At 38.0% G+C, this 24,505-nt stretch overlaps 1 protein-coding gene across 1 annotated transcript in view; it reads left to right on the forward strand.

Annotated features, from left to right (window-relative positions):
* ARHGEF38 (Rho guanine nucleotide exchange factor 38) overlaps positions 1–24,505 on the forward strand; it is a 143,380-nt gene that overhangs the window by 84,825 nt on the left and 34,050 nt on the right. The window contains exon 5 of the mRNA XM_063107214.1: positions 11,955–11,972. Coding sequence (XP_062963284.1) covers positions 11,955–11,972 — 18 coding nt within the window. The remainder of the gene's footprint in view (positions 1–11,954; positions 11,973–24,505) is intronic.

Here is a 24,505-nt window from a genome sequence, read left to right on the forward strand (position 1 = left end):
GTTATTGAAATGTCCTATGACTCTCTGAATGGCCCCTCCTCTTTCCCCAGACTCATTGTAGGGGAAAAGGGGAGATTGGCGAAGACAAGTCAGGCCCTGCTAAAGTTAGTTTCAGGACTGGTCAGTTTCATGCCTTCCTTCCTCATCCCTGAAATGTTGATGGGGGTGTTACATGATATACATTTTTTTCTGAAAGGAATACCTATTCACTATAAAAATCTGAAATATATAAGAAAGTATGAATAAGAATTTTTAAAAATTTTTTCTATTCTATTATCTATTAATAATCAAAATTTGCATTTTCTTCAGATCTTTTTTATGTGCATAAATATGAGCATGTGTTTGGGCCAATTGTTTTAAGTAAAATTGTTATTTTACTAAGTATATAGTTCTCTACCACATGAAGCTTAAAGCCAGAATTACTTCCCTACCCCACATCTTCCCAGTGGTTCCCTTATGCTTCTTCACTTTTAAGGATTATCCATTGTCAGGTGATCTTGATTAGGCCAGGAATTAACTAACCAGAGAGCTGTGGTGTATAAATCAAAGCAAACCAGTCTGACTTTCTAGCACACTTCCCTTATATACTCTATTGAGGAGGCGGAGAGATAGGGTCCTAATGTGGTACCAGAGGTTTGAAGCTGCAGTAAAGGGAAATCATAAGTCTAAATGAGACTACTCTGAGGAAGACTTCCCGGGCTAGAATTAGGTCTGAAATGTGTTTAAACTGGGCTAGATGAAGTTTTAAAATAAATAAATAAATGAAGTTTCAACTTTATTGCCCTCTACTGGTCATTAAATTATTGCAGTTTCTAAGCATTTTTTCATGCCATGGAGAATATATTCAAGTCACTAAATGTGAGCATTTATTTAGTGCTTGTGCTGTGGCTAGCATAGTTCTGGGTGCTGATAATACAAAAATAAATAAGACTTAGATCCTGCCCTCAAGGAGATCAATATGATTAAATAACTCCTAAAAATAATATGTGATGAGTAGCTTCAGTTATTTCTCACTATTTTCAGTTTAGTTCAGTGCTAGCATATCAATTTAGAGAAACAAAGTTCGAAATTGTGTCCATCTTAATAAATTCACATATTAGGAGCAAAGTACTCTAAATGTACAGGCACTTTATTCCCCAGGAAAAATAATGGTGTTATGCTAGGTGTTAATGAACACCTTTTCCACCTTAAACAAGTGGCAAGATCTGATTCAATAAATGTCTGTCTTGAGCCATTTTCCTTCTTTAGTTTCTAGAAATAAAAGAGGAAATCTCATAGTAAATGAGCAACTAGCACCTTGAATCATCACCCCAATGCCAATCCTGGGGATGAAGGTCCTTACCTGGAGAGGATGTGATTAATCTTGTGCTTCTTACCTCTCACTAGAAGTGGAGCTGTCCGCTCAGAAGTGGATGAACATTAGTTTATTATTCATTAAGCTTCTGACTACTGAAAGAAAGAAAAAGAACCTGCCAGAATATCCCACTAGGAAGTATATCTCAGTATCATACTCCTAAAAAACAGCTAAAGGCAGAGGTAATTTTGAAACCTCATGAAGTCCCAATTACTGAAAATTGCTTTCAGACTCAATGGCTTATTTGGTCTTTTCCTGAACACTTGGAGTTACTGCCCTGGTCATGCCCCAAATTTTGTGTATTCAGAATCATTCTGATTTTAGGAAATAATTCCCAGCACTGGAAGGAAAGCATAAAATCCAAAGAGGCATATTGGCAGAACTATTTCTTAAGGGAAAGAAAATCAAAATAAAATAGCTTAAGTTAGAGCTATTTTCTCAAAAGTTGCCTTTCCATGAAAATAAAGTTAATGATGAATTGTACTGGTCTGCCTGAAGGCTGAGAGAAGTAGAATTATTGACATTACTATACTACTGACCTCAATTGAGCTAAGCTTTAAATTCTGAGAAACAGGTTTTCAAACAGGTTTATAGGCCAAAGAGAGTCTGGAACACCCTAAGGGCTTGGTTTCCCTGGCCAGGTCATCAGTCAAAGCTATTGCTGTCACTCTGCCTTTTCCTTGTAGCTACCTAATAGGACCCAACTGCAGTTGCCATTTTCTAATGAATATTAGGTGTGGCCACTATTTTCTACCATGCAGGGGGATACTGGAAGAACTTCATCTGAAGCAACATCTACGAGAGAGGTGGCTTCATGCCTTAGAAGTTAAAGTGGATTTTAAAGCAACTTAGGTTACATTTTAACCAAAATTAACATATGTTTATTGAGGGCCTAATACATATTTATGAAGAGTGCTAGATAATGTTGAAAATATTTTTTTTTAAATAAGCAAATAAGCATAGTTCTTGCCTCCCAGGAACACAAACTCTACTTGGGGAGATAAACAAAGCCATCTGGAAAGTTTAATAACACAAGAGTTAATTTAGATAACACATCAGAAGCTGTCACGGTGGGTGCGGTTCAAGATTAATTTCCAAAAGGGTGATAAAGATATTGCCTGGTTCTGTAACAAACTCAAGCTCATAACCTTTGGATATCCTTTGAAGCCCATTATCTCTCAAGAAAGAAAATAATATTTGTATCCAGAAAATAATTTTGAATCCCTTTGAAATGTTAAGGCGGAGTTTTTCAGTGTGTGACCTCCCTGTGCCAGATCCACTAAGGAACATGTATTAAAAGTACAGATTCCTGTGCCCTGCCCCAGACTAAAATAAGAGAATCATCAGTGGTCCAGTCCAGGATCTGCACTTTTAACTAGCATCCTTAGGTGATTTTTGATACACAATCAAGTTAAGAAGTACTTTAGAGGGAGAAATCATGCCATAGTATTCACTCATTACTTTCCCTGAAGCAGATGGGCTTTTTTCATCAATGTAAATATAGATAAATCTAAGCAGTAATTTCAGAGTTTGGAGACGTTAAGAAAGAAAAGACTCTAAAACTATCCAGAAGCACAATACACATCTGCATCAATAGCCTACGAATAGGAAATTTGTAAGTTTTAATTTATTCAACAAGGAGTGTTTACATAGTCACATCAGTGACCCCTAAGAGTGTGTGAAATAGTTTATTAATACAGTCTCTAAAGTTTTGGAAGCTATTTGCTAAAGATCTAATTACTTAGCCTCTTTGGGGTTATTTAAGGTTTCTGATCTACATGAGGAGAGTGAAAAATAAAACGGCTGTAAATGCAAGTGTAGCTATAATTAGAATAGCCTGTCTGCTGCCTCCGTTTTCTATTTTTCCAGTGATAAATGCCAACGAAGTCCGTGATGCATTGAAGAGGCCCGAGATATGTTTATTTTGTAATAGAAAAAGAATGAAGGGGATTTTCTAAGTTTTTTACTAGATGGAAGGCACATTTCTAGCTTCATGTCTAGTTGTTGTAAATTTATCTATATTTATCTTCTTGCTAACCTAGGCCACCACCTTCAGGAGGAAAACTTCTAACTTCTAGTCATGTGGGTGCTTTGACAGCTCACATTACTTTTGTAGCTTCTAGAGGAAGCTAAGAGCTCATACCCTGCAAAATCTAAAGGAATGTATTTCAGTTGTTCACCACATTTTATACTTATTATTCTAATAGAGTATTCCATTAAAATAAAATTTAAATCATCACTTTTGGAAATTCAGTTCCTTGTTATGTTATGCAGCAAGTGTCATGTTTGAACAAAGACTATAATCCTTAAAAAAATAGCCACATAAAAACTTTTGTTAACTAAGTCAAATAATAATGAGCCCACGAAGGTAGGAGGTACAGTGGTAGAGATATTAAATTACTTTATTCCCTAAAAGGGTAAATCAACATAGTTTAACTTCCTCCTTCCTGAATTGTCCTTGGCTGGGATTAACTTTTGGAAAGTTTTAGCTAAAAGATTTTTTTAAATGATGAGCAAATAAAAAGGAGGTGTTGGAAGAGAGTGCCCCTACTCCATAGACTGTGGTTTCCCCTACTGGAAGATCTCTCATGTTCCTTTTTATTAAATGTTGTACTGCATTAAACATAGTGCTTAATTTATGATGTAATATTTAGGTTTTACTTGACTGAAATAAATTACATAGAAAAAAAAATTCTTTCCATGTCTCCTCTAAAAGTTAAAAGAACTATCTTTTCTTTGAACTTCAAAGTATGTGTTTGGGTTCTAAATGATCACATTGTTCACTTGTTTATTTCCATAGAAAACTGCATTTTTATTTTTATTCACCTTCTCTCCCCAAATTTTTGATCTATGATCCACAAAGCATACTGGGAAAATGAAATTCCTCACTAGAATGGGATAGAAATTAGGGAAAGAAAGCAAGAATAGAAAGAAATAGTGGGCCAGGGGTAGTGGTGGTGCAGTTTCTTTCATTGCAGTTAGAAAAGTTATTTGGACAGCAGTTAATAATTGCATAAAATTATGGCAGCTTCTGCTTTTAAAGAAATTATAATTCTGTGCTTGATTTCCATCTAGGAGGTCTTGGACTCAGCAGAACCTAGTTATTTCAAGATGTCTAGGAATCCATTCATATAACTGAAAGAAAGTGAGCCGAAATGCTGGGTACCGATCAAGCTTTATTAAAGGAAAAGAATCTGCCAGGCTGCACTCAAAGTGGAGGACAGCACCAGGTGTGGGGGTGAAAGAGCTTATATAGGGTGCCAAGGGCTGGCTGATACAATCAAGGAGGGTCATTATGCTAATGTGGAAGCTATGCAACCAGGGTGGAGAACTGCACCCTTGTGGAAACAGAAGGATTTCTGTTTCTCAGAAATCATGAGGTTTCTCATAAAGGGAAGGGAGGAGGGGTTGGGGCCATTTTGTGCTTGGCCTTGCCTAAAATGGTGCTGGTTATGTTCAGAACCTATCATTCCTGCCTTTTAAGTATAGAGAGAAGGGAAAAGGGGCAAAGGTCTCATTCTTCTGAAGCTACTTCCTGCTGGAGATGGGCGAAGATATGGAAAAAATAAAAGATTTACATTGGCAGGTAAAACAATTAGGTGGCAGGGTATTGGTTTCATGTGGGGAGACTGTATTCCTCCAGGGAAGGGTCGCTGATTCTGAGGGGCTGATATCCTCCTTGCAGGAACAATTCAGAGACCTTTTGATTGGTGAAAGACTGCATATGATCCTGCAGGAAATTAGAGAAACACCAAAAGAGACAGGGGCCAAAAACTAGGATGAGCCCCAGCACAGTTACGGGTCTTGGTAGGGGCACACGCCAGGATATCCAAGGGTTCAGTGACTGGGGCCACCCCCAAGGTGCGTTTGTGTTTTGTAACCCTTTGCATCAGTGATCAATGCTTGCCTTTAAATGCTTTAAGTTGTTTTGGATCACCTGGACTCATTTACATAATAACAGCATTCCTCCCCCAAGAAGAGGCAGGTGCCTCCCTTCTTGGCTGTAAGGAGGTCAAGGGCCTGACAGTTCTGTAAAGTGACTGTCAAGAGTGAGGTGACCTGTTGCTGGAGGAAGGAGATGCTATCTATACTTAATTCTTCTGACAGTTTTTGATAGAACTGAGAGGCAGTAGCAAGGCCCACTATGCCAGTCCCAGTTGCAGGAAGGATCCCTGCCCCAATTAAAAAAGGTACAATTAGTGCCCTATGGGTGTGGGGGCACTTCCTGCAGGGGGCACCAAAGTTAGTCCCAGTCCCATATCCATCCCTCCATCTGTCTGGACAGTGATGTCAGGATGAGCCAATTGAATATGCAAGAAATCACATTAGGGGGCAAGCAACAGGATATTCCTTTTTTAGTGCATGGATGAGAACGGGGTAAGTGAGTGGTAGCATTTGGTGTTAGTAAGGCTGAGTGTGGGCAGGCCCTGCAAAATGCTGACAGTCCGCACTGAGGTGAGAATAGAGGAAAGTGAAGAGACGTTTGTGGAAACGTTGTGGGCTGCATCAACAGGGAGGGGGGTGACCACAAAAAGTTTCTTGCAGAGTGGGAGACAGATGAGTCACTCGGGGACCAGTCTGATTCACTAAGGACTGTATCATCCCTGTGGACCTCGAACCTCCATGTTCCAGGTAAGGGGAAGCATTGAGATAGGAGGAAAAACATGGAAAGGATGTGAAGGGTCAGGGAGCCAAAAGAATTTAAAGGGTACATTGCCACAATGAAATTACACTGGCCAATCCTGTAGCAAGTACTAGAACAGATAGTATAGTAAAAGTTGGAGACATGGGGTGGCATATACTTATCATGTCCCATAATGGCAAACCCGTGATAGCAGGTCGGGACCAGTCTTGGAGTAGCTCTTATGTGAAGGATGTGAAGCAGGCAAGAGTGAGAGGATAATCACTGGGGGAAGGATCATCCTTCTTCTGGGATTGGGGGAAGAGGGGAGGTCCTGGAGATTTTCAGTTTTGTGGGTCCTAAAATGGATGAAGTGTAAGGAGATGTTGTGTTGGGGTTGAGCAGAGGGACCCCTCTGGCTTGGTGTTAACAGATTCTTTGGGCAAAGTCTCAGGTGCTAGTTTTACCAAGGATAAGTGATACCAAGGGGACTTTCCTCGTACTTTTACTGCCATGGGGGTGGTGAGAAGTACTGTATAAGGCCCTTCCCAACATAGTGAGAGGGGCTTTAGGATTCAGGTCTTAATATACACTTGCTGTTCCCAGGCTCAGTTTAAAGTCTGAGGGGGCGGTGGGGAAAGGATGAGGTAATAGAAGGTTGGCCTGTTCCCTAAGAAGATCCCTAATGAGTGAAAGAGTAGGAAGATACTGGCCTAAAGGCAATGAGCTGGAAGGGAGAGATGTGAGTGTGAAGGGTCTACCGTACATAAGTTCAAAGGGGCTGAGGCCTGTGGGCTTGTGGGGAGATGTGTGGAAAGGGATTGAGAAAGAGGTCTAAAGCCTCCATGCAATTGTGTTCTAAGGGTCATGAGTGTTTTGGGATGAGAGTGGCTGGATTTAAGGGAGGGCAAGTTTTAAAGGAGAACTGGGAATTTTCAGCAGAAGTAAGGTGAATAAGTTGTAGGCAGGAAGGGGACAGAATTGACTTGGCCTTATGGCTGAGAAGGTCCAAAAGTTAGTTTAGAGCTTTCTTGAGTTAAAAGGGTGGCTGCTGCCAAGGCACATAAACAGGGGGCCCATCCCTGGGCTGTGGTGTCTAGTTGTTTAGAGAGGTATGTGACGGAAGAGAAAATATCTCTTGCCTCTTGTCCCAAAACCCCAACTGAAAATCCTTGGGTTTTGGTGATGTATAGGATAAAAGGATGAGATAGGTTTGGGAGGGATAGAGCTGGGCCTGCAAGGAGGGCAGCTTTTAATCACCGGAAGGGAATGAATGGGCTTTGTGGGATCTAAGGGAATGGCAGGATCCCCTTTGGCTGCCTTATAAAGTGGTTTTGTAGCTGCCAAAGTTAGGAATACAGAGGCAAAGACACCCTGCAAGCCCCAGGAAAGAAAGGATTTCACTCTTTGTGGTAGGAGTAGGGAGTTCAGAAGCTAGACTCTTCCAATCCACCATTATTTCTCTGGTGTTGGGGGTGAGGTGGACTCCCAAATAGGTAACTGAAGGAGAAGAAATTTGAGCCTTGCTGGGGGACACTCGATATCCCCTGGAGGCTAGGAAATTAAGGAGAGCAACAGTGTGGGCCTGTGAATCTTCATAGGAAGGGCTACAAAGGAGGAGGTCATCCATGTATTGTATTAAAGTGCTAGAGGTTGGGGGAAGTTCAGATAAGTCTTGAGCTAAGGCCTGGCTGAAGAAGTGGGGGCTATCCTGAAATCCCTGGGGCAAAATTATCCAAGTAAGTTGGGAATGGCATGTGTCATGATCAGTCCTGCACTAAATGGTATGAGCCATTAGGTTTTATAACTGGAAGGATGGGTGTATTAAAAGGCGAGTGGGTAGGCCATAAGAGATGAGAAGAAAGGAGTTTGTATATGATGGGTTTAAGCCTATTGTTTGTTAGCGATGGGGTATTGTGGGACATTAGGGAACAAAGAGGGGTTCCACAATTTAACAAGGATAAGGGAAAGGTGTGTAGCAGTGAAGGGAGAAGAGGTGTCCCATACTACAGGATTAACCTTGTCTGAGGGAGAGGGGAAGGTGGAACCCTCAGGGGCCAGGTCTGGGGGGGGTCCTGTAACAGGAGTATTGTAGCTGGAGTTAAAGTGTTTAAGGTAAGAGTGGCTTTGAATTTGGAAAGAATGTCCTGTCCCAGTAAGGGGACTAGGCATGGAGGCATTATTAAAAATTTGTGTGTGAATTGGGTGTCATGTAGGGTGCAGGAAAGGGGTTGAGTGATCTGTAGGTGGTATTCTGATCTCATGACCCCTACTCTTGTGATAGAGGATGGGGTTGTTGGTCCTGCATATTTAGACAGGATAGAGTAAGTGGCTCCTGTATCGATAACAAAAGAAATCAGCTTACCTGCTATGAGGCAAGTTACACAGGGACCATGTGTGGTGAACTCTGTGGGGGCCTCAGGCCCTGGGCATCATCAGTCCTCCTCACGGGTGAAGCCAAGCAGCTCTGGTAGGGATGGCCATGAAGCCAAAGCTGTAGGTTGGGGACTGGGCCACTCCCTCTCTGGTGAGTGGAACACTCAACCTCCCAGTGATTTGGATGTTTGCAGTGAGGACAGGGCCTGGGAGAGAGCCTGGGGTTATGACAGGCCCATGCCCAGTGGCCCGGTTGACCACATTTGAAGCAGTTCCTGGGTGGCTTGCCCCTAGAGGCAGCCAGCTTTGGACTATGTGATCCTTGGATGGCATTAGCCAGAAGTTGGTATTTGGCCTGATCTCTTTTGTAACAATCTTTCTTTTCTCCTCGTCTCTATATTGCTAAAAACCTTAAAAGCTGCACTGAGGAAGTCTATACTGTGTATTTATGTAGTGCCTCAGAGAGGTGGGTTAGGAACTTGCCGAGATTTTCAGTGGATCTCTGTGTGATTTCTCTAAGCTTGTCATAATTGACCAACTTGTGAGTAGCCTTTTGGAGGCTGTAAATCAAGTGTGTGATCATGTTATCCCAGAGATCCCAATCCATGTGGCCAGCCTGGTAGTCCCAATTTGGGTCCATGCGAGGTGCAGCAATGGCTCCCACAGGCCACCTATTATTTTGAGCATGTACCTCATCTGCCTGTTGTTGGGCAGTTACCCAGACCTGTTCTCTGTCCTCAGGGGACAAAGTAGTAGTGAGAATCATAAAAATATCATGCCAGGTGAGATCATAAGACAGGGTGAGATATCTGAATTCCTTAAGGTATGTGTCTAGGTTGGACTGGAAAGATCCCAGTCATTTTTCAATTTGGAAGACATCGGAAAGAGAAAAGGGGATGTGGACCCAGACAATTCCCCCTGTCTCTGCCACTTCACAGAGGGGGTATAAAGGAGCCAGAGCTGAGGTGAGATTCTTACTTGATGAAGGGGGAGAAGGTGAGGGGTTGGGTGGCTGAGGGCGAGCATCTTGAGGCCAGGTAGGGGGAAGAGGAGGAAAAGGTGGAAGGCTGACAGATCAGAAGATTGGTCCAAGTCCAGAAGGGGAGGTCAGGCATGAACTAGGAGAATTTGAGATAATGGAGAGTTTTGACAGAGAGAAGGATTTTAGTTGGAGACAGAAAAAAAGGCTTGAACATAAGGAATCTCTCTGGCTTGCCATTTCAGTGACAAAAGTTGTCTAAGAGAGTATCTAAATCAAGAGTGCCATCTTCTGGCCACTGGGATCCAAACCTGATTGTAAAAACAAGGCGTTCAAGTTTTAATGTCTCCCTGGAGGCTGAGAGATTGTAGACAGCCCAAAGGCATAGAACGTGGAGGAAACTGGCCAGCAGACAGCCCAGAGGCATAAAGCATGGAGGTTTGGATTGTGAGCATCCCATTTAGAGGGTGAGAAAGGAAAGGGGCAGTCCTAGTAGAAGAAGAGTGTCAACAAAGAGCATCCTCTTTGCTGTGCACCTTCTTTTCGAGAGAAAAGCCACTGACCAGCTAGAGGAGCATCCTCCAATAGCTGGGGGGCACGAGAGAGTTTCCCTCGGCCAGGCGCCTGGTCTTCGGGAAGTAGACAGTAGTCAGAGAGAGTAGTCAGGGGAACCCATAGAAGTAGGTAGGACAGACCCACATACCTTGAATCGAGGCTGATGTTGGATGCATTGATCTGAAATGGCAAAAAGAGAGAGTCCCAGAGGTACCTGGTTCAGCAGGTCTGGGAGGGGTGGCTGAGGGCCAATCAACCCAGGTGGGGATTGTCCAAGAATGTCAGCCAGAACCCTGCCCAGGTTTTGGCACCAGAATGAAAGAAAGTGAGCCAAAACGCCAAGTACCAATCAAGCTTTATTAAAGGAAAAGAATCTGCCAGGCTGTGCTCAAAGTGGAGGGCAGATGGGGCTGCCCTCAAAATGGAGGACAGCACCAGGTATGGGGGTGAAAGAGCTTATATAGGGTGCCAAGGGCTGGCTGATACAATCAAGGAGGGGCATTATGCTAATGCGGAAGCTATGTAACCAGTATGGAGAACTGCACCCTCGTGGAAGCAAAAGGATTTCTGTTTCTCAGAAATCATGATGTTTCTCATAAAGGGAAGGGGGGAGGGGTTGGGGCCGTTTTGGGCTTGACCTTGCCTAAAATGGCACCGATTATGTTCAGAACCTATCAATAACATGTCAGAAGACTGAGGAAACAATTGCTTTACATGATTATACCACTGTTTTCCACATATACATAGCACTGGAATTAATTTTTTAAAAAAACTTAGTAAATCCATTAAAATTTACGAAATTGAGCATAGTTATTTATTAAATTTTTTCTCAATCACCAAATGTAAAAAGACCATCTACTGTCATGGGATGGGGTCATAAGATTTGCTGTATTCCAAAAGATGAGGAACCAGAGGCCACAGTGATCAGGTTATTATTTTATTTCTCTATAGTCACATGAAGCTTTTAGAGAAAACTTTTCATCTCCTTTATTCTTTAAATTTAACCTGAATAATTTCTACTTTTTTATTGCTAATTAATTTGAAGTGTATGTTTTGAGCTCCTACCAAGTGCCAGTCACTTTTTTAGGTACTAGGGCTACAGCAGTGAACAAATCAAGCATAAATTCTTGAGTGGGGTGGAGGGATAGACAATAAACTAAATAAGAAATTTACATAGTATGTTAGAAAGTGACAGGTGTTATGAAGAGAAATAAAGCAGGAAATGAGGATAAGGAGTATGGTGTGAGGCAAGGTGCAAATTTTAAAAGGTTGATCAGGGAAGGCTTCACTGGGAAGAGGCATCTGAGCAAAGACCTGAAAGAGATAAGGGAGTAAGCCATGCAGATTATGTGGAGGAAGAGCAATCCAGGCAGAAGAAAGAGAAAGTGCAAGGACCTAGAGGCAAGAACATGCCTGGCAGGTTCTAGAAAGAGCAAGGAGCCTGTGGGGCTGCCACAGACTGGGGGAATAAGTGAATAGTAGGAAATGGGGTAGAGTGGAGATGTAAGCAGAGGCACAGCATGTGTTGCTTTTCCTTGGAAGGATTTCAGTCTTATTTGAGCAAAATGGAAGCCTCCAAAGCTAGCAATGCCTACTGAAGTCTTTTGTGAGAATTACTCATTGAATAGGTGAATTGTTCATAATCTGCATAACACTATATATAGACATATTACGGAACACTTGATAATAGTTTTCTGCAGGTCACTTAAGTATTTTCTTTGTAACCTTGTAATCTGTGTCTCTCCTATTAAAATACTGAAATGATAATTTTTCCATAATGTAAACAAAAATTTAAATTTAAATACATTTTTAAATTATCAAAATTTACTAACTGTAATATAAATCAATAGTTTTTAATCTTACATAAAGTATGAAGCAAAATATGTATACTAAAACAAAACTTTAGAGACATGATTATAAAATAATAAGACTAATTCTATAGGGCATTCATGAAAATTTCTTGTTATTTTACTTAATCTAATAAAATCTAAAAGGTTTTATAATGTTTGCATATTACCTCAAATATGTGGATTTACGTGAATTTACTTTTTTTTCTCTCTCTCTTACAGGAAAATATACATGCAAGAGTAAGTACTTTTAAAAATATATAATAGAAATCAAATATAAAAATCATGGGGAAAAGCTGCTGAATGTTCCTATCCAAATTAGAATTTTTAGTTTTTAAAATTGTGTGTATTACTTTTAATAAAGAAATCAACACTGATGCATCGAATTTCAATATTACTTTATTTTCAATTTGTCCAAGATGACCTTACAAATTAAATTACCAACCCATATACTCTACTAAACTTTTTTAGAAGAATCCTGATATATAATTTACTTAAGTTTTCTGGTGTCAGGAACTCTTTGGTAACTGCTCATCACACATGTTTAGGAATCTTTATATGTCTGAAAACACTTCTTCCTAAGAACAATATTAGTCTTTTAAAAATCTCAAGTTAATACCATAATATTTTTGAAGATTCCGTAGATTAATGCACAAGAAAAGATTCTTTATGTATTTTAGTAAAATTCTGAGTTTCTTCTAGTTTGGACTCATGATTTATGGAGAAAAAATCATATACTCATATATAGAATGGAAATAAAATCTTAAGATGAAATAGTTGGTCATTAAGACAGTACAGAAATTATTTCTTACAATGTACACACACACTCTGCAAGATGTCTATTTTCCTAGAAGAAAAGCATGTCGAGCCTAATAAATACTGAAAGAGTAATACTGACTTAAATACAAAATTAAATTTACTAGGACTTGAAAAAGTACATTTGGCTTAACATGGTCAGCAACTCTCTAATTTCCTGAGCTTCTAGTGTGCATTTGTGTGTTTGCTGCATATGTGTGTGAATTTTTAACTCCAGAAAGCTTACATCAAGGATGTAAAATTTATGAAATAGAAATTATATGAATTTAAGCCACAAATACCTGTCACTTATGGTTTGGTGCAGAGCAACAATGAGGAAAGACAGAGTTCAGATCGGAGGTAAAGGAATCTTACAGACTGGAAGACCAAGGCTTTAGACCTCAGCCAAGTTGAGAAGTTGATTTTGAGACACCAAAGAGGCACCAAATTCTCTCATTTTCTAAGTCTCTTCTTTCAGAAGGAAAAAATATTCAGTAGGATAAACAGTTATGAGCAGAATTATGAGTTTCCTATTCTGAGATCATTTGAACTTAAGAGGTGCATGAGACTTTTGGTCCTTTCACACATCAGGGCCTTCCTGGCTTCTCTTCAAAGATGGTTGATTGGGGTGAGAGTGGGGCTGGCACTGCCTCATTCTAGAACCTGTGTTCCCTGCACTGTGCCAAGAACTGGAGATACCCATAAATTGGGTGGTTAGAGAAGAACTTCTTGTGCTACAGATTCTGCTTAGGTTTCTTTTCCTAAAATGTAGGTCTTTATAAGCAAAAGACAAAATAAAGAGAAGAGAGCAAAAGAGATTCAAAGGAGCGGAGGGAAGTATTCTGACGTGCAGAGTGCTTAAAGCAAACTGTACATTGTCTTGACACATTTGCTTAAAAAATTGCCCTAACCTTTGTGGCAGTCCTACTGTGTGGGAGTTAGCCAGATTGTGTTCTTTCCCTCTAGCCTATTCTGCACATCAAGAGCTAAATAGATAAGAGGAGGGTCAGTCACAGCATGTGGCTGGATGAACATCAAAGCCAAGTTTGCTATCAGTTATTTTCCTTCCTGTTCCTCTCACTTGGTCACGAAGCACACATGCTGCTACAGAAAAGCGTAAAGGCAATGTCAAGTGCTGTGTAATTGTTGGGCTCTTTAGCAGCAAAGGCCAGGAATGTTGCAGCCAAAAGTACATTAAGAGATGTGGGTTTGTAAATGGCGTCCAAAAAATCCCTTACAGCAATTGAAAATTGTTGGGGTTTTTTTTTTTTTTTTTTTTACTATTTATCTTTTAAAAGATACGAAGTCAAAGATATTTATAACTTCTAAAATGTTTACTTTGAGTTGTGATCTTATGCAAACATCAAAGACAATATTAAAGTGACAAAAACCATAGTCTCACACTAAAGAGTCCCCAAGAAAGCATGTTGAAAGTCCCATGTTGTAAAGCAAGAAAAAGATGCCAATCCTAAATTTAACCATCTCCAGAAGTGAAGTGTTTGTCATCTTCATGTTCTTACTTTTTCCTACTTGTGTTGCCTGTCTGACCAGCTATTCCCACTTTTGGATCTCAGGGTTCCTATTAATCATGAAATGTTACAGATTCTTTTCTCTTTTCTTTGTATTTTTAAATTATTAAAGAGACACTGCAATATAAAGAAAATAAAAGTGAGGACAGTAAAAACAATTGGTCGTCATTTTTAAAGTTAACCACTATAACACTGCAGTGAGTCCATCACTTCATGGAGTTTTTTCTTTACACACACACTGACTAAAACAGGACCACTGTGCATTTGCTGTATGTCAGTTTGCTATCTCATTCATCAATACATCATGGACATCTTTCCATGTCAGTAAATATAAATCCACACTGTTTTATAACTATGTGATATTCTATTAGATATATACCATAATTTAGTTTATCAAGCTCTTACTGACAGTTGAATTGTGTCAGTTTTATAAGCACTGATGTCTTATGTACGTTCTTATACATGATCTTTGTACAGTAATCCGATTATTTTCCTCAGATGAATTTCTAAAGGTGGAATTGCTAGATCAAAGGGCCCTTGATACATATTATCAGAAAATTTTAGAAAAGCTGAGCTAATTTATATTTCCACTGTCCATATATGAGTTGTCCACTTATCCTCTACTTCCCAACACTAGATACAATTACTAGTTGTATCTTTACTACTTGTGGCAATGTAATAGACCAAAAATGGTATTCTGTTGTTTTAATGATCTTGAGCATTTTTATGCATATTTAACCACTTGTATTTTATCTTTAATGAATGATCTTCTTAAATGATTTTTCGCTTTTATTGAAATGTTTATCTTTTTGTAATAGATGTCTCTTGAATTAGAAAGTATATTAACCTTTTTCTGTCGTCTGTACTATATTATGTACTATAAATAATTTTTCCAGCTAATCATTTGACTTTTATTTCATTTATGGACTGCTTCTGGTTTTGCTTTTATCTATACAGTTTTACAGAGCTAAAATTTTTTTAACTTGTCATTTTTTCTACTGTGGTTTTTGGATTTTGTGTCTTGCTTACAAACTTGAAGATTAGTTTTTAAAGTGTAATAACACATTTTCTTCAAGTCCTTGTGTGGTTTTACTTTTAATAATTAAATATTTGATCTATTTGGAAATTATTTTGGTGTAAAGAGTGACAGAGAAGTCTATTTTTATTATTATTTTTAGATGGTCAGCTAATTATCACACTATCTGATGTTGAATAATTTTTTTCCACTGAACAGGAATGTCATATTTATCATGTACTCAATTTCTACATAAACTTGTATTTATTTCTTGATTTTCTATTTTGCACTACCATATATGTACCAGTACCAAACTGCTTTCATTTTCGTGGCTTGGTAAAAGATTTTGATATCTGGTATAACTAGTCTCAGCTCAGCACTTTTCTTTTTCAGAATTTTCTTGAGTATTCTTGCATGTTTCTTTTTTTAAAACTTTCTGTTATTTAAAAAATAATATGTACTCATGGTTTAAAGAGTCAAACGTTCCACAAGATTTGTCAAGAAAAACAGCAGTCCCCTGTTCTCCTACTGGCCCCTAAATGCTCCTCCCCAAAACACATTATTTTAAGATCTTTTAGCTGACCATTTTGGTATTTATCTTTATGATTCTAAAAACATGCTTGGTTTTTTTCCTTTTTAAATCTTATCTATTGACTCATCCTGTGGAAGACAAGTATTGATCTCTCTTTCTTATCCCCCATCTCCACTATGCACTCTCGTGCACACACCCCATCCTTCCACTCTCCCCATCAAGTTACATTGTGATTTGGTTAGAGCAATAATCAGTGTTTGAATTATTATATTATATCTAGGTAAATTTCTCTTCAGAGCTAAACCTTGCAGTAAGTTGATTACTTTTCTTTCTGGGAGTTAACCATCATCAGTTGTCATCTTCTTCCTCCTCCTCTTTCTCTTCTTGTTCTTCATTCTCTTAGTTTTCTTTATTCTAATTATTAATGCCAAACTCATGGCCAGTTAATTAAGCCATCTTTCAAGACAGCCCTATGTATTATGCATGCTATCAATTTCATCTTCCTAAAAGAGCCTCTCCCAGAGCCTTGAAAACTGTTGACCTTGGACTGGTGACACTGAGCACAGCTGTCTTTTAGGAAGTCCCCTCCCCTAATCTTGAGATTGTCTTTGCCTCTTTCCTGTTGGTTCTCCCTCTATTCCTCAAAGAATACATGGGAAGTAAAGTTTTAAGAACTTTTATATCTGAAGTATCTTTATTTTACACTTACACTTAATTTATAGTTTGATTAGGTGTAGAATTCTAAATAAAAAATCATTCATCTTAGAATGTAAAAGTAATTCTTCATTTTCTAGCTTTCAGTGTTGCCGTGAGAAATCTGAAGCTGATTCTGATTCCTAACAATTTTTTTGTACCTGTCTGTTTTTCTGATGGGTTGTAGGATCTTCTCTGTGTCCCCAGCAGTCTGAAGTTTTATGAGTTCCAAAGTGTGACTCCTTTTCATCCATTGTGCTGGACATTTAGTGAGTTCTTTTAACCTGCTAACTCATGTTCTTATCTTGAATTATTTCACTGATATATTCACTCCCTATATTTGCTCAGTTCTCTCTTTTTGGAACTCCTATTATTAGATATTGGACTTCTTAGACCAGTCCTCTAATTTTCTTTTTTCTTTTTTTTCTATTTTCTATCTCTTCGTATTTTTGCTTTTCTCTCTGGAAAATTTCTGAACATTTTATTCAACGCTTGGGAGTTTTCATTTCTGCTATTATCCTTTTAATTCCCAAAAGTTCTTTCTTAGTCTTCCAAATGATCTCCCTTATTCTTATAGTACACTGACAATTAGGCAGTTTCTTAAACAGGTTTTCAACTGATTCCTCTTATTTTAATCCCCAGCCCCTTACTCTCCACTTCCATAGGCACCCAGTGACTCTAATTAGTCAAACGTTTGGGGAATGATTAAATGTTGCCTCTTCATATTGCTGGTTCTTTCTGGGCTGCTTGCTACATAAGTTGCCATTTATCTCTTTACGTGTTCTAAAATTTGTTCTATATTTGTTCTAGTTCTATATTTATTTTCACAGTTATCTTTTATTTGTGGCAAATATTGTTTATTATTTGTGTAGCCAGCTTCCTTTAAAATTGACTTAAGGTATTTAAAAAGGAGAGTAAATTGAAAACAATCAATAATAATATAGATGGTTGTAGTTACTGTAAAATAAATATTAAATTTAGGATACTTGTCATGATGTAGAGGAAATTCAAAGTAATATGGTTAATACTTACATGATTACTTTTTCTTCACTTATTTTCTTCCTCTAATTAGAAAATGTAGATCATCCTTATGTTGAACATCTGATTTTTTTCTTTCCACCATAGTTTTTACATCATTTAAATGTCATTTTTATTTTCATTGTGCAACTTTTTTCTTGCATTTGATGTGAAATGCAAGCAAAACTGGATGCTGCTAAAACAAGGCCAGCTGTGTTTACTTGACTTTGTAAAGTCTCAATAATAATTTGTAATGAGATTAGTGTAACTGTTTTGGCACTAAATACTTGCCAACTTACTGTTTTCATGATAAGACAGAGGAAGATGAAATAATTACACATTAACAACTAAATTAGTTTTCAGCCCAGTATACATTGAGAATTGTTACACATTTGGTTTCTTGCTGTGGGAGAGGCATGTAATAATTGGCTTCCTGGTGAGATAGGTTATATTACACATAGGACTCACCTGCCTCACACAATTCTCAGAACTTTATCTTAATGGGTGGGACTACATGGAGTGAATTTTGTGGCACTGAATGCCTGGAGTGTCATTATCTTGTAACAAATCCTCCATCTTTTCTACCATATTCCTGTCTGAAGCAGATACAGAACATCATTTCTCAAAGTGTATGTCTGAAGACAAAAGTGACTGAGAGATTTCTAATTTTGAGAAAGTCTTTTGTAAGATTTGCATTTATGATGCCCTTAAGAGAAACAATAATCATTTATATTGTTACCTTTGTCATTTAAAACTTACAAGGGAGAGAATAGAACTTTGATGCCAAAAGTGATGGAAAAAGAAATACGATGCAATCAGGACACAACTAAAGGGCCTAGAATGTTTTTATTGTTTGTTTGTTTGTTTTTGACGGATCTAGATAAAGAAGAAAGGAGGGCAGCTCAAAGATACAAGTATATTCTTTAATACATCTAGGATTTTTGTTTCTTGTAATTAAAAAATATATGTATGCAACAACGGACCTTATTAAAGTTGGATTTACTTTGATTGAAATGTTTTATTGTATTTATATTTTGATAGTATTTTCTCTGATTTTCTTTTCTGGTTTTTGAGGGTTTTTTTTTGACAGGGGTGGGGGAGCAGCTGACCGGTAAAGTGATCTGAACCCTTGACCTTGGTGTTATCAGCACTGAACTCTAACCGGCCCCAGTATTTTCAGTGATTTTTAAAAGATTAAGTAAATTTACATTTGGTTATAATAAAAGGAATTATTCAAAAGAAATTCTGATCATATTTCATATAAATAATATGATTTCTTCTAATCAAGTTAGTACCTTCCATATCTCTGACTTGTTTCTTATTTAAGGGAAACTTAAGTGTCTTAATTGTTGTATTGTTGAAGAATCTCTGCTTAAGATATGTAGGAAAAGCTGTCCTTCATATTATTTCCTACCGATACACCATCAGTTAGAATATGTTTTTTAGTTATTTTTTCAGTATTCATAAAAGATTTATATTTTTTTCATCTGCTTCACTCAGTCCTCTTGGAAACCAGTAATCAGTCTCTTCCTCCTCTCTCCACCTCTCTGATTCTCTTTCTCTTTTCCCTCTCTGTCATCCTCTTTCCTAACTTCCCTTCCTTTCTTAATAGATTTGGTACAAGTGGGGTAGGAAATACAAGATAAAGCATATTAAAGCAACTCTTTACTCCCTTGCAAACCCTTAGTATATATTCTGGATTTCCTTTAAAAAATTTTTTTGGTTTTTGGTTTGCTTCAGTTGTTGTCTCTATTATACTATCATCATTTTCTCAGCATGTGAATAAGAGTCTCCAGTCATTTTTCAGGACCATTGGGTGATTTTGGAAAGAAAAAAAGTTCAATATAAAATAAAAGCACACTACAGAAAATCTGAGAATGCTATCATTTCTCAGTCTACAAATAAGCTTTCAGAGAATACTGTATGTCATGTTGGAGGTATTGTGGTGACAGAGCACAAAACAAAAACCGGTGAACAAAACTGGTGGATAGGAAAACAAGATGATTTCAGATAATGTTGAGTGCTATGATGAAAATAAAATGGGGAGATATGATAGTGACTGTTTTAGTCCATTTTGTGTGGCTATAACAGAATACCTGAGACTGGGTAATTTATAAAGAAGAGAGGTTTATTTGGTTTATGATTCTGGGACAGCTGCATCTGGCATGGGCTTCAGGCTGCTTCTACTCATGGCGGAAAAGTGGCAAGCAGCCGGCAGGTAAAAGCAGATCACGTGGTGAGAGGAAGCAAGAGAGAGAGAGAAGGTATCAGGGTCTTTTTAAGCAACGAGCTCTTGTGGGAACTAATAGAGCAAGAACTCACTCATTAATCCCCCTTCCCCCAGAGAGAGGATTAAACCATTCATGAGGGATCCACCCCCATGACTCAATCAGTTTCTTTTTTTTTTTTTTTTTTGCTTTGGCTTTAAAAATTAATGTACAGTTTATTAAAATTACAAATCAAAAAATCTACTTCTTTTTTTTTTTTTTGGATTTTTTTTTTTTAATTTTTTAAAAATTTTTTTTAATTTATTTTTTTTAATTTTATTTTGTCGATATACATTGTAGCTGATTAATGCTCCCCATCACCAAAACCTCCCTCCCTTCTCCATCCCCCCCTCCCCCCCAACAATGTCCTTTCTGTTTGTTTGTTGTATCAGCTTCAAATAATTGTGGTTGTTATATCTTCTTCCCCCCCCCCCCGGTTTCTGTGTGTGTGTGTGTGTGTGAATTTATATATTAACTTTTAGCTCCCACCAATAAGTGAGAACATGTGGTATTTCTCTTTCTGTGCCTGACTTGTTTCACTTAATATAATTCTCTCGAGGTCCATCCATGTTGTTGAAAATGGCAGTATTTCATTCGTTTTTATAGCTGAGTAGTATTCCATTGTGTAGATGTACCACATTTTCCGTATCCACTCATCTGATGATGGGCATTTGGGCTGGTTCCAACTCTTGGCTATTGTAAAGAGTGCTGCGATGAACATTGGGGAACAGGTATACCTTCGACTTGATGATTTCCATTCCTCTGGGTATATTCCCAACAGTGGGATGGCTGGGTCGTATGGTAGATCTATTTGCAATTGTTTAAGGAACCTCCATACCATTTTCCATAGAGGCTGCACCATTTTGCAGTCCCAACAACAATGTATGAGAGTTCCTTTTTCTCCGCAGCCTCGCCAGCATTTATCGTTCATAGTCTTTTGGATTTTAGCCATCCTAACTGGGGTTAGATGGTATCTCAATGTGGTTTTGATTTGCATTTCCCGGATGCTGAGTGATGTTGAGCATTTTTTCATATGTCTGTTGGCCATTTGTATATCTTCCTTAGAGAAATGCCTACTTAGCTCTTTTGCCCATTTTTTAATTGGGTTGCTTGTTTTCTTCTTGTAAAGTTGTTTGAGTTCCTTATATATTCTGGATATTAATCCTTTGTCAGATGTATATTTTGCAAATATTTTCTCCCACTCTGTTGGTTGTCTTTTAACTCTTTTAATTGTTTCTTTTGCTGTGCAGAAGCTTTTTAGTTTGATATAATCCCATTTGTTTATTTTTCCTTTGGTTGCCCGTGCTTTTGGGGTCGTATTCATGAAGTCCGTGCCCAGTCCTATTTCCTGAAGTGTTTCCCCTATGTTTTCTTTAAGAAGTTTTATTGTCTCAGGGTGTATATTTAAATCCTTAATCCATTTTGAGTTGATTTTAGTATACGGTGAGAGGTATGGATCTAGTTTCATTCTCCTGCATATCAATATCCAGTTATCCCAGCACCACTTGCTGAAGAGGCAGTCCCTTCCCCAGTGAATAGGCTTGGTGCCTTTGTCAAAGATCAGATGGCAGTAAGTGTGTGGGTTGATTTCTGGATTCTCTATTCTATTCCATTGGTCAGTGTGTCTGCTTTTATGCCAGTACCATACTGTTTTGGTTATTATAGCTTTGTAGTATAGCTTAAAGTCAGGTAGTGTTATGCCTCCAGCTTTATTTTTTTTGCTGAGCATTGCTTTGGCTATTCGTGGTCTTTTATTGTTCCATATAAATGTCTGAATAGTTTTTTCCATTTCTGAGAAAAATGTCTTTGGAATTTTGATGGGGATTGCATTGAATTTGTATATCACTTTGGGTAGTATGGACATTTTCACTATGTTGATTCTTCCAATCCAAGAGCATGGGATATCTTTCCATCTTCTTGTATCCTCTCTAATTTCTCTCAGCAGTGGTTTGTAGTTCTCATTATAGAGATTTTTCACCTCCTTGGTTAACTCAATTCCCAAGTATTTTATTTTTTTGGTGGCTATTGTAAATGGGCAGGCTTTCTTGATTTCTCCTTCTGCATGTTCACTATTGGAGAAAAGAAATGCTACTGATTTTTGTGTGTTGATTTTGTATCCTGCTACTGTGCTGAAATCATTTATCAATTCCAAGAGTTTTTTTGTAGAGGTTTTAGGCTGTTCGATATATAGGATCATGTCATCTGCAAACAGGGACAGTTTGACTTCATCTTTTCCAATCTGGATGCCCTTTATTTCCTTCTCTTCTCTGATTGCTCTGGCTAGTACTTCCAACACTATGTTGAATAGGAGTGGTGAGAGTGGGCATCCTTGTCTAGTACCTGTTCTTAAAGGAAAAGCTTTCAGCTTTTCCCCATTCAGGATGATATTGGCAGTGGGTTTGGCATATATGGCTTTAATTATGTTGAGATACTTTCCCTCTATACCTAACTTATAGAGGGTCTTTGTCATGAATGAGTGCTGAACTTTATCAAATGCTTTTTCAGCATCTATAGAGATGATCATATGGTCCTTGTGTTTGAGTTTATTAATATGGTGTATCACATTTATTGATTTGCGTATGTTGAACCAACCTTGCATCCCTGGGATGAATCCCACTTGATCGGGATGAATAATTTTTCGTATGTGTTGCTGTATTCTGTTTGCTAGTATTTTAGTGAGGATTTTTGCATCTATATTCATCAAGGATATCGGCCTGTAGTTTTCTTTTTTGGTTATATCTTTACCTGGTTTTGGTATCAGGATGATGTTTGCTTCATAGAATGAGTTTGGGAGATTTGCGTCCGTTTCAATCTTTTGGAATAGTTTGTAAAGAATCGGTGTCATTTCCTCTTTGAATGTTTGGTAAAATTCTGCTGTGAATCCATCTGGTCCTGGGCTTTTCTTTGTTGGGAGCCTTCTGATAACAGCTTCAATCTCCTTTATTGTTATTGGTCTGTTCAAATTTTCTACGTCTTCACGGTTCAGTTTTGGGAGCTTGTGTGTGTCCAGAAATTTATCCATTTCCTCCAGATTTTCAAATTTGTTGGCGTATAGTTGTTTATAGTAGTCTCGAATGATTCCTTGTATTTCAGATGAATCAGTTGTAATATCGCCTTTTTCATTTCTAATTTTTGTTATTTGAGTCTTCTCTCTTCTTTTTTTTGTTAGCCATGCTAATGGTTTGTCAATTTTATTTATCTTTTCAAAAAACCAACTTTTTGATTCGTTGATCTTTTGAATTGTTTTTTGGTTTTCAATTTCATTCAGTTCTGCTCTGATCTTAATGATTTCTTTCCATCTGCTAACTTTAGGATTGGATTGTTCTTGTTTTTCTAGTTCTTTAAGGTGAAGTGTTAGGTTGTTCACTTGCCATCTTTCCATTCTTCTGAAGTGAGCATTTAATGCAATAAATTTTCCCCTCAATACTGCTTTTGCAGTATCCCACAGGTTTTGGTATGATGTATCATTGTTTTCATTAGTTTCAATAAACTTTTTGATTTCCTGCTTGATTTCTTCTTGGACCCATATGTCATTAAGTAGAATACTGTTTAATTTCTATGTGTTTGTATAGTTTCCAGAGTTTTGTTTGTTATTAATTTCTAGTTTTAATCCATTGTGGTCTGAGAAGATACATGGGATAATTCCAATTTTTTTGAATTTATTGAGACTTGATTTGTGACCTAATATGTGATCTATCCTGGAGAATGATCCATGTGCTGATGAGAAGAATGAATATTCTGAGGTTGTTGGGTGGAATGTTCTGTAGATATCTGCCAATTCCAATTGGTCTAGAGTCTTGTTTAGATCTTGTGTTTCTCTACTGATTCTTTGCCTAGATGATCTGTCTAATATTGACAGTGGAGTGTTCAGGTCCCCTGCTATTATGGTATTAGTGTCTATTTCCTTCTTTAGGTCTAATAGAGTTTGTTTTATAAATCTGGCTGCTCCAACATTGGGTGCGTACATATTTATGATTGTTATGTCTTCTTGATGGATCAGTCCTTTTATCATTAAGTAGTGTCCCTCATTGTCTCTTTTTATGGTTTTTAGTTTAAAGTCTATTTTGTCAGATATAAGAATAGCCACTCCAGCTCGTTTTTCTTTTCTGTTTGCATGGTAAATCTTTTTCCATCCTTTCACTCTTAGTCTGTGTGAATCTTTATGGGTGAGGTGGGTCTCTTGTAGGCAGCATATAGTTGGGTCCTGCTTTTTGATCCAGTCAGCCAGTCTGTGTCTTTTAATTGGGGAATTTAAGCCTTTAACATTAAGAGTTGTTATTGAAAGGTGTTGATTTATTCCTAGCATTTTATTGGTTGTTTGGTTGTCTTAGGTGTCTTTTGTTCCTTGCTTTCTGATTTACTGTTTGGTTTCTTTGTTTGTTGGTTCCTTAGGTTGTAGATAGTGTTTTTGTTAGCTTGTTTTCTCTTCATGAATGCCATTTTTATTGTACTAGCAGGTTTAGATTTTTCTTAGGTTTTTATGGCAGTGGTAGTTATTTTTCAGGAACCAAACCCAGTACTCCCTTGAGGATTTCTTGTAAGGGTGGTCTTGTGGTAGTGAACTCCCGCAGTTTTTGTTTGTCTGAGAAATATACTATTTGCCCTTCATTTCGGAAGGATAGCCTTGCAGGGTAGAGTATTCTTGGCTGGCAATCTTTGTCTTTTAGTATTTTGAAAATATCATCCCATTCCTTTCTAGCTTTTAGGGTTTGTGATGAAAAGTCTGATGTTAACCTGATTGGGGCTCCCTTATAGGTGATTTGACGCTTCTCTCTTGCAGCTTTTAAGATTCTCTCTTTGTCTCTGAGTTTTGCCAATTTGACTATGACATGTCTTGGAGAAGGCCTTTTTGGGTTGAATACGTTTGGAGATCGTTGAGCTTCCTGGATCTGAAGATCTGTGATTTTTCCTATACCTGGGAAGGT

This window comes from Cynocephalus volans, chromosome 9 (genome assembly GCF_027409185.1).
Source record: "Cynocephalus volans isolate mCynVol1 chromosome 9, mCynVol1.pri, whole genome shotgun sequence".
NCBI lineage: Eukaryota > Metazoa > Chordata > Mammalia > Dermoptera > Cynocephalidae > Cynocephalus > Cynocephalus volans.